This window comes from Sinocyclocheilus anshuiensis, unplaced genomic scaffold (assembly GCF_001515605.1).
Source record: "Sinocyclocheilus anshuiensis isolate Anshui unplaced genomic scaffold, SAMN03320099.WGS_v1.1 scaffold455, whole genome shotgun sequence".
NCBI lineage: Eukaryota > Metazoa > Chordata > Actinopteri > Cypriniformes > Cyprinidae > Sinocyclocheilus > Sinocyclocheilus anshuiensis.
Genome location: NW_015552560.1, coordinates 369322 through 380661, shown reverse-complemented (window position 1 = coordinate 380661; position 11340 = coordinate 369322). Strand labels below are relative to the sequence as shown.

The following is an 11340-nucleotide window of genomic DNA, read 5'->3' as shown; positions in this document are numbered from 1 at the left end:
TTCGTTAAATGTGAGTCAAAATCATCACAATTAAAAGAACCAAAGACTTAAACTACTTCAGTCTGTGTGCATTGAATTTATTTAATACATGAGTTTCACAATTTGAGTTGAATTACTGAAATAAATTAACTTTTCCACGACATTCTAATTTATTGAGATGCACCTGTACTTGTGGAATTATCGTCCTTGTGTGGGTTGTACTCTGGCACGGCTCCAGCGCGGGTGAATCTAATGTTTTGAGGAGTATGTGTGGCAGTCAGTTACCGCACCGGTGTGGATATTTACTGTACTTCGCAGATTCTAGCCTATGTCTTGGAATATGACCCAAATAAGAATTTTCACCGTATATTGCCATCTGAACAAATAAGTAACAAGTCGGCCACGTTTGTTCTGACCAACTGAGGAAAAAAGCATTACCATAAATCTCGCTACCAATGGTGATTAAATCTAAAGATCGGTTAGCTCATATTACATCAAACCGTTCAAATTATTATTATTGTTATACTTTATTCTCAAATGATTAATGTTAAAACATCAGCATTGCGTGACTATGAGTATAGTGTGTATTAGTGTGTAGATTTAAATTTGTGTACAGTCTAATCTCTAATTGTCATACCATTCGAATTTCATACCAAAGAAATTATTTTAACCCAAAAAGCAAACTATGCTCCCTTCGAACTGGTTGTCTTTAAAATAAAAATCTTGTGTAGGCTATCTGTAATCAGAAGTACATTTAAAACTGGAATATAATTTAATTTCATTCACATGTGTTTCATATAATCCTTTCTGGATTACAATCCGCCATCAAAATGATTTTTTGACATTTAATTATTTCAGCTGCTGTGAGAAAAGGCTATAAATGATCCTACACCTGCAGGATCCTCACATGCGATAGCCTAGTAGCCGGGACAACTTCTTCATGTTTACAGAAGTGACGTAATGACGCAGTGCCATGCTCGAACTTCCCTACCCGTACCACTCAAATTAGAAAACATTATTATAAGATAACCGTTGTGAATCGGGCTAAAGTAAGGCGATAGTTTTGAACACTGGCTGGTTATGTACTTGCTCAAATATTGATTTTGGATCATCAAAAAAGTTACGGACTGCAGCTTTAAACTGAGCACTGTTCTTCAGAAAAATCCTCCAGGTTCAAACATTCACTGATGCTCCAGAAGGAAACACGATGCATTAAGAGCCGGGGGGTGAAAACTTTTTTGAATTTGAAGATCAAGGTAAATTGAACTTAATTTGTCTTTCCGGGAAACATGCAAGTATCTTCTGTTGCTTCTGAAGGGCAGTACTAAATTGAAATAAAAAGATATTTCAACAAAATAAGAAAAATTTGGACATCTTCATACTGTTCAAAAGTTTTCACCCCCCGGCTCTTAATGCATCGTGTTTCCTTCTGGAGCACTTAATTTGTCTTCCGGGAAACATGCAAGTATCTTCTGTTGCTTCCGAAGGGCAGTACTAAATGGAAAAAAAAATGATATTTCAACAAAATAAGAAAAATTTGGACATCTTCATCTGGTTCAAAAGTTTTCACCCCCGGCTCTTAATGCATCGTGTTGCCTTTTGGAGAATCAGTGAATGTTTTTTTAATAGTTGTGTTTGAGTCCCTCAATTGTCCTCAGTGTGAAAAGATGGATCTCAAAATCATACAGTCACTGCTGGAAAGGGTTCAAATATGCAAAAGATGCTGGAAAACGGAAGAATCTGCAGGAGCTGGAGGATTTTTCTGAAGAACAGTGCTCAGTTTAACTGTTCAGAACAAACAAGGGACTCATGAACAACCATCACAAAACAAAAAAACAGTCATCCAGGTAACCACACACAGTATTAAGAACCAAGGGTTCCCAAACTTTTGAATGGGGTTATTTTAAAAATTTCAGCTATTTTTTTTTCTTGTGGACTAAATGTAAACATCTTTTATGTAAAATATCTTACTCAGGACAGTACTAAATAGAAAATAGCATGCATTTTGTATGATCTCTCTTATTTAGTTAAAATTATTCACATTTTCACAGATTCCGCAAGGGGTTCCCAAACTTTCGCATGCCACTATATATATATATATAGTGCATGTGTAATACAAAAATACCATTATGGTAATACACATGACACTAAAATAATGCAATAAACAATAATTTAACAACAGAATGCAACATGAAACTCTAATGTACATAACTGAGAAACAATAAAAAATTCAATAAAATACTGTGAAACAATGAAAAATGTGAGCTGTCACAGAGAATTCTGGGAGTGTCAATTTAGGTTTTTCACTGTAAATTATAAGATGACTTGTTCTTTTTTACTTCCAAAAACGGTAAATTTAACAGTATTTTACTGTAGAATTACATTAAATGTCCTGTTATATATATATTACAGTTTTCACTGTATTAGGAAACTTAACAGGTTAACCGTTAATCACTTAACAGGCTTTTACCTCATTCATAGCATTTTTACAGTCTTTTACAATTCAAATTATGATCTTTTTTCAGTGAATGCCAAGTATTGTGGTGTCAAGTTCTGAATGCAACTACTCACATTTTTTCAGAGATTGTAAAAATAAATTTAATATTTAATATTATAAATAAAGAAATCATTATAAATTATTCAGCTTACAAACATGGCAAGGTGACCAATATTCAATTATTATTATTATTATTATTTTTTGTGTGATTTTAGTTCATACTCTTCTCAGCAATTTGCATGTGTTTTGTCCTGTGGCATTGACAGAAGATCCTTTGTGAGGATTGCTTTGTTGCTGTGGAAACCGAGGCTCCAGAGAAGCAGCTGTTGAGTCAGATCCTGGAGGCCATCAGGGTGACGCCCACCCTACATGAAGACCTGCAGGTGGAGGTCATGAAGGTCCGTGCTCGTCTGAACCTTCATCATCAGTGTGTGAGATCACAAATATCTGAGAAAATGTTTGGCCAGCATTGAGCTGGAATAGTCAGTGTCAAAAACAACGTGCTGCATCTCAGCAGGCCTAATCAATTCAGTGTCTGCACCCGTGGTGTAATAAGATGGATTTGCAGCATTACTGGCACATATGCGTTCCTAGACACGATGTGTTCCTGATCTCCTGTTTCTAATACAGAAATTAGTTCAAAAAAGTGTTCAATCATTTTAAGTTGCGGTGCTGTTATATCAAATGGCTAATGTTTTGTAGTTCTTTGTGTTGTAGGTCCTGCTTTGCATCACCTACTCCTCTACCTTTGAGATCAACGGGCACAACATCTTGAGAATTGCTGAGGTAGGACATGCTTTATTGACGTTTAACTGACAGAATGAGATGACCGATGGAAAACTGCTTACCAAAGTGAATCTGGCAACCCTCTCATTAAAGTCCTTGTCGAAGGGCATCTATTCTTAAAGGGGTCATATGATGCGATTTCAAGTTTTCATTTCTCTTTGGAGTATTACAAGCTGATTGTGCATAGATAAGATCCCTGAAGCTGCAAAGACTCAAAACCAAAAAGATATTCTTTATCAAAGTTAAGACTCTGCCACGCCCCCCTAAAACGGCTCGTTCTAACACGCCCCCACATATCTACCTCACTATGTGGAAATATTTGCATATTGCTGCCCAAATGTGCATGCAAAGAAAGAAGGCGTGGTTTCAGTAACCGCAGTTAGTGAAATGCGGAGTTTTGCGCATCGTGTGTGTGTGTGTGTGTGTGTGAGAGAGAGAGAGAGAGAGCGAGAGAGCATCACATCAAAGTGGAGTCAGCTGTCTTAAGTGTGGCTTGTGTACTGCAAACACATACCAGCTTCATCACTGTGTCTGTCACGCGACTCTGTTCCCCTTTCGGGCTCTGTCTTTACATTTATTTTGAAAGATGAAGCTCGCGATTATGGTAAGGGGCGTTACATTTCCGACGAGTGCTTGCGGTGTTCGGCCAATCACAATGCACTGGGTCAGCTGGCTAATCAGAGCAGACTGCGCTTGTCGGAAGGAGGGACTTTGTAGAAAACTAAGCGTTTGAGAGAGGTGGGGCATAGAGGACCTACAATAATGTACAGTATTTGAAAAATAATGTGTTTTTTGAACATTAAAGCATGTCAACATATTCTGTTACACCAAATACACAAAATAATGATCTTTCAAAAAGCATCATATGACCCCTTTAAAGACCGCTGCGCTGTAATGCTGTGCTTTAATGAGGACTATGCGGCGGTTTGGTCAGTATCAGAGCATTTTGATAGAATAAAAAAAAAAAAGAATTATAATTACTTTAATTGAATTTAAGAAAGGTATTTATGCATCATGATAGTATTTATTGTATCACCCTTTTTGCTGACCCCTGGGAAGACGTTTTGTAAATATCAGCATTAAAATGTGGATTTACTGTCAATTTTAGCAAGAGGATACAGGCGGAGACTCACCGTAGACTGTGTTATACTGAGGAAATATAGTTTACTGTATACTTACGTTGTCTCAGGCCACATTCACACTGTTGTTTTTTATGAAACCCATTCAGTATGACTGTACAATATTAATTATTATCATTATTAAAGGGGAGGTCTAATGCTATTTCATGCATTCTGGCTTATTTAAACTGTTAAAGAGTTGGATTCTCATGCTAAACATGGCCAAAGTTTCAAAAACGAGTTGGACGTATGACGGAGTATTTCTGTGCCAAATGCACTCCTTCAGGGTTCGTATAAGTCTCTGAAAGTTTTTTTCAAGTATGGCCCTGCATGACGTCATAAAGGGCGGGATTCCTTGTATGGGCACTTCTCCAGTAAGAGTGCGCGCACAGCAACCAGAGCGAGAGCAGCCCATAAACGTGCTTCATTCAGGTTACAGAAGTTGTCAGCAGCGACAGGATTTGTCATTTTGTTTCTAGATCATGAAATCAACAGTCACCAAAGAAGAGTGTTTTTGGTTGTGAGGGAAAGATGACGATCGCTACGCAAGAGCTGTGTGTGTGTGCTCGTGACTCTTTAGCTCCGCCCACGGCACGCATCTTGGAGCTCGATTCAGAGAGAAGCTGTAGCTGTATCTTTCTTTTATAAATCTGATCAAACTAAACTCTTCAGAGATATGAAGGATGCAATACTACTCTATAGGTTCTCAAGATTAACATGAGATTGGCAGAAACTGTGTGTTATGTCCCTTTTAACATATTTTTATTTTATTAAATGATAAAAATTAAACAATATATTACTGTAGTATTAATGCTATTATACTGTGAAATGAAAATCAAGCGTAACAGTAATTAAATAATAATATCAGTAATAATTTTATTTTACAGAACAAGAGCAAAATTACAATACTAATATTAATGGAAATGATTCTTATTACAAATTTGAGAAGATGGTTAATATATGTTGTGTTTTCAAATGCACATAATAAGCGCCTCAAACTGACAGCACTGCAGAGACTTTGCATTGACCGGCAGTAACTGTGAAAACACCAGACCATGAGTTGATTGTGTATAAAAAGAAAACAGTGCCTGGGTGGTTTGCATCTTTTTGTCAGCTTTTCAACCTCATAATTCCATGAGGAGGGGGATGTATGGGTATTATGGCTGTATTTATTTTTTCTACTGAGGGACTGTCATTTTATGGGAAATCTTATGCACCATGCAGATTTTATTCATTATGCAAATTGTATTTGCACAAAGATGAACCGTTGCATGCCAAGTGATCAGATCCCACTGTGTCTGTGTATATCAGGTTCCTCCCCTCTTTTGTCTTTCTAACTTTGTTATCTTTCCCCTGGTTGGCCATAAACAGCTCATAAAAGCACATCATCATGTGTAAACGGGTCTGGTTGTGCCAGACTTCTCTTATTTTCACACAGAACTGTTCCAAGGAGCCCCAGGGAGCAGGCCATAAATAATGAGGCTAAAGCAAGCATTTTCTGAAAGAGCATGTCCAGTCATACGGCCAACCCATTAAGTATTTAGCCTCATATTTACAGAATATCAAAGCAGGTTTTCAAATCACAAGAGTTACATTTCACAAGACTCTTTTGATTTTGTACAAGGCAAAATGTCTTTGTTAGGTGTGGAAGTACCTAGAATGGCACAATAGCATACAGTGAACCACTCTCCCCGACATCTCACTTCCATCATGAAACTCATTTTCCTAGCCTCCAACAGTGTGTCATTCATTGCTATGGTGAAAGGTAAGAGTGGTCATAGATGCCACGTCTAAAGGGGGTCGCACACCGGACGAGAAGCGCAGCGCCCCGTCTAGGACAACTCGAGGTATCGCACACCGGACGCGCACATTCTATACGTGCGAGCTCAATTTCGAATCAAGTTCTGAGCTGCAAGATGGGTGAGTTTTAACTTCATTTATTATTATTATTATTTTAAATATATTATTTTAATTGATAATAGCTGAGTTTTGAACGTTAATCAGTGAAAAGAATCTGTGTTATGATAAGTCTGTTGTTTTGTTGTATCTGTTGTCTAGGCAACTATGTTACATCGTAGCAATAGCTAACATTAGCTAGCCAGCCTGAGTGAAAACGTAACCAAACACATTGTAAAGTTTTTATTTCAATGAAACAAATGTACTGTATTTTATTTTAGGTTTCAGTTTATAATATCTATTTTTAAATATTTTTAATTGAATGGTAATAAAGAATATTCACTTCTAAATAATGCACAATATACAAAATAATAATCTGATCTGATGAAAATAAAGAAAATCATAGATTTATTTTGTCAGCATGCCTCCTGCACAACTTTCTTCTCAAGCCAATGGAAGTAGAGAGGTGGCTAAATACCAGTGCTCCAACTACTGGATCAATGGAGAGCATCTCTACTGCTGGTGGACCTCGTGGTGCAAGGGAGGCCTACACTGTTCGAGATAAATTCTGCTCTTTTTTCAACTCTGAAGGACATGTATCTTGGCAGAATGAAATGGTGTAATGGTCACTATAGTGTTGCCTTACTGACTTTACTTTAATAATTTAATTGATATTAGATTTGATCACTTCCTAGATATCTTATTCCTGCTTAGCTCATAATTTAGTCTCTGCATTCATATTAGATTGACATTCATCAATTATTAGCATTGTTTTGTATTATTACAAGCAATTTCAACATTTTTTAAATGCTGTAGCTACTACATGATTTGTTTGCTCAATAAAAACATAGATGCTACATATTTTTTTTGTGTAAGGTATGCTTATTTCTTTGTTAACTTCAATTATAATCATATTCCTGTTGAGGTAGTTTGTCTTAATTCAACATGAGGATTTGTTTACTTAAAGTAACATAATTGTCAGTTTGTGGTCAACATTATTATTTTTAAGGACATGATGAAATGAAGACAATGTCTGTACTGTACGTTATTTTATAATTGTAACGTTACTATGCAATTACATACAGTTGTTGCTAACGTCTGTTACTGAACATTTTACCTCAGGTCATAAATTAGACATTCTTACCTGAAAAACCGATGACATCGGCAATCTTCCTCCATGCTGATGACTTCCTTATGTTGTCTTTGAAGAATCTATGGTATGTTGCATATAATTCTGGGTATGTCCCTACTTCGTTGATTCGTTTTTCGTCATCCATTGCGGTCCACTACTCCGCTATTTAAATTACCTGAAGTGTGTTGTGGCGGTTGTGACCTGGTAAATCCAGTAGGTGGCAGCCGACGACAGTGAATGTAATCACAACAGGCAATTGTTACATAAGCCAATACTGTACTATTTTGCGTATGTAAAAATGTCTCAAGAGAAAAATACAAGATTAAAAGGACTACGTTTATTATACATTTAATTCTATATGTTTACATTTTATTCAAGCTGTAAAACTAATGTATGTAGTATTTCGAAGAAGTGGTATCTTGGTATAATGTATTAACAACGATTTGAGACAAATATGATGTTATTTAATATAAAACTACGCAGATGGCGCTCTGTGGCGCGGCAGTAATTTGAACAGCGTCCTGAGTCGTAGCTGGGCGCCGCGGACAGACGCCGAATGGCGCCGGCAGTGTGCGTACTCTCGTAGAAAACAATGTGTTCGAATTTTAAAGACGTGGTGCGACGCGGCGCGGCTCTGCGCTTCTCGTCCGGTGTGCTACCCCCTTAAGATCCCTTTTCCATGACCAAGCATGGCAGAGCGGCAGATGCTCTCTAGTCAGTCATTCTGTTTGCTTGATGGAAGATTCCATTTCGGAGTCATTTAGTTGATTAGTGACAGGCCTAACAGAGACGTATTGACCTAAACTTATGCTAAAGCAGGATTTAAAAAAATAATAATTCTAGCAATCAATCAAATATATGACATTCAAACAAAAATGTTTTATGTTTTCATCAAAGAACTTCAGTTGCCTTTCTTTCTTTTTTTATTACATATAAATGTTAAGAGGTATAGAATCATTATTTACTGAGCACAAGAGTGATGGCCAATTATTTCAGTGCCCTTGTGTCCGTGAGCTCTTGGTTTCTATGGTGACAGCGAGTTCTTTGATTGGCAGATCATTCTTCAGCATTATGGGTAGTGCAGTTTTTCACTGGGAATTTTGCTGAAGGTTTCTCTATAGAGACAGTGAACCCTACTGTTGTGTATATTGCAACATTTTAGAATTTCTTAAATTTAAGATTACTGTGCCCTTGTTTTTAGTACTGATCTTTGCCAGCAGTTACAGCTGTGAGTCTGTTTAGATCAATTTCTATTAGCATTCCATATCCAGGCAATGCAAAAAGTCATTCCATGGATGCCCAATTGGTTTAAAGTTGGCCTTTTTTTGGTAGTTCTGTGCATGGAAACCCCCCCCCCCCCCCCGCACAAATTTTTTTCAGTTTTTTTTTTTTTTTTTTTTTTAATCTTTCATTACACAGCTCAAATGAGATATTGATTTTTTAAATAAAAGTTTCTTCTTTATTCTTCTTTGTGTGAGCCAGACTTATGAAATGCGTTTTATTTTTGTCACTGAGGTGTGTAATTTCTGTGGTATGAGTAGCTCCAAACAGAATTGCAAAAATAACTTTGGTTGTGTCAGAAGTTATATCAATTATAATCAGAAGTTATATCAAGACATATCAATCCACTCAAGCTTTCATGCGCATTCATCTCGTAAAATATGATTGCTCTGACAGGACTTTAAGGCAGAGATTGTCGCATGTTAAACTGGGAAAAGATAAAGTAACATTGCAAACGGCACACTTCACCATCATACCAGTTTACATACTACCAATTAAAAAAAGTGATTATAAAATACTAATGTTGTATGTTTCAAGTTGTCCCATTTGACACACATTTGATGTACAATGACCTAGAATGGTAAACTTTCATTATTACAGCAAAACAAATGCAGTTTGTTGTGGAGGATTTCAGCGTTTGCTCTAAAATTCTGTTGCATCTCTGTGTGTTTCCAGGTGTGTATTGAGACATACATATCAAGTTGTCATCATCGCAGTATCAACACAGCGGTCAGGGCCACCCTCAGTCAGATTCTTGGAGACCTCACCCTACAGCTACGCCACAGACAAGAAAACACAGTGAGTCACGTTTCACAACTGTTTCACAAAGCTTTATTAAATACAAGCACATGTCTATAATGTCTTATTACAGAGCTCTCTGAAATATGCTAATGTGATTGGTCAAAGGTGGCATTCTATAGTCAAATATATAATAACTAATATATAATAAACAATGTCTGGTTGGATTTTTACAGGGTGTTGATGGTGAGGAACGTTGCATACCTGTGCACCAGCGCAAAGGTACACTGAATCGACCAGTTGTATCATTTAATACCTTGCATGTAATACCATAATATTATGTGGCATTTATTATAAGTTCTATCTTCATGTGTTTTCAGATCTGTCTCCCACTACTGATGCACTGCATGAAGATGTTGTTATGGTGCTCACTGTTTTCTGTGACAAACTGGAGTCTGTCTCAAAGTAAGCGTTAGCATGTAAGCATGTAAGCGTTACATGTCATCAACTTGTTGTTAGGTCGTTATTATTAGACTAGTATAAGTGATACTATTATTAGTAGCATTTGCTCAGATGAGCACCACTTTTACTGTAGCTCCTACTTATAGTGAAATAGCAAAATTGAAACCCTAAATCAGGGGTGTCCAGTCCTGCCACTGTCTTGCAGTTAAACACAGCTAAACCTGGTCTTCAGGATCAGTAGAAACTTCCAGTGAGGTGTTCTGCAGCAGGTTGAAGCTAAACTTAGGGAAAGTGGCCCTCCGGGAGCAGGACTGGACACCCCTAAGTGTTAAACTTCTGGCAGAGCGTATGAATTATACCCAAATCATGTGTATTGTTGAGGAGAGGTGTGATAACACTTTTCTAATCTGTTTTTGTGTTATATAAAGTTTACGTTACGGTTTACGTAATATATAGGGAGCAGAAAGACTTGGGCTCAACCATTCATATTTAGTGTTTTATTAGTGTGATGAGAGAAATATGTGTTTTCTTTAGTGAAAACCAGCTGCTGCAGCTGTTGTACCTGGAGTGTATTCTGTCTATGCTGAGCAGCTGTCCTACCACAATGCACCTGCATCGTAATTTCACAGACCTCATCTGGTGAGACATGCCTTTTTTCTCTTTGCACATTGTTTAAATTAAGGGTGTCAGCACTTTATGTAGTTAAAAGGAGCTCAACTTAAGCACAGGTATTATTATGAACTGCTTCCTGTCTACACACAGGAAGCAGTTATGTCCGTCTCTGGTGGTGATTATGGGAAACCCAGCAAGTGATAAAACCATCACCTCAGCCCATGGTGGGCAATCCCAGGACTCAGACGTGGCACCAGGAACAGCAGTCTTGGATCAGGGCCGGGGTTCTGGCTGCTCATCGAGTGCTCCTGTCATGATTGGGCCAGTCGTTCGCACCATCTGCTATGTGGCAGCAGATTTAGTCCGTCTGGTGGGCTGTGTCGAGTCCATGAAGCCCGTTTTACAGTCCCTGTACCACCGTATTCTGCTCTACCCACCGCCGCAGCACAGAGTGGAGGCTATCAAGATTATGAAGGAGGTGAGATCTTCACACTTAAAGTATACACACACAGAGTATTCTACTTATACACTGTGTCATACTTCTAGTGTAACGTATCGGTTTCGTATGTAACCCTCGTTCCCTGAAGGAGGGAACGGAGACGTCACGTCCTGACCGACGAATTGGGATCTCGCTTCGAGAGACCGATCTACTTCGAGTGTAACTAACGGAGCCAATGCACATTGGCATGCAATTATTGCATCCAGCTGCCGCTGATCACAGCATGAGCATAAAAAGGCATCCGGTGCAATACATACCAGGTTTTCGCTGAGGAGCCGGTGACCCGGCCGCTCAGCGGTGGTACAGCAACCGTGGCGACGGGACGTGACGTCTCCGTTCC

The 11340-nt window shown here is 38.1% G+C and overlaps 1 protein-coding gene across 1 annotated transcript in view; it reads left to right on the top strand.

Annotated features, from left to right (window-relative positions):
• LOC107664695 (brefeldin A-inhibited guanine nucleotide-exchange protein 3-like) overlaps positions 1-11340 on the top strand; it is a 67978-nt gene that overhangs the window by 5719 nt on the left and 50919 nt on the right. Inside the window, exons 4-10 of the mRNA XM_016455336.1 lie at positions 2743-2874; positions 3194-3262; positions 9365-9487; positions 9664-9709; positions 9808-9892; positions 10424-10528; positions 10652-10979. Of these exons, the coding sequence (XP_016310822.1) occupies positions 2743-2874; positions 3194-3262; positions 9365-9487; positions 9664-9709; positions 9808-9892; positions 10424-10528; positions 10652-10979 (888 nt within the window). The remainder of the gene's footprint in view (positions 1-2742; positions 2875-3193; positions 3263-9364; positions 9488-9663; positions 9710-9807; positions 9893-10423; positions 10529-10651; positions 10980-11340) is intronic.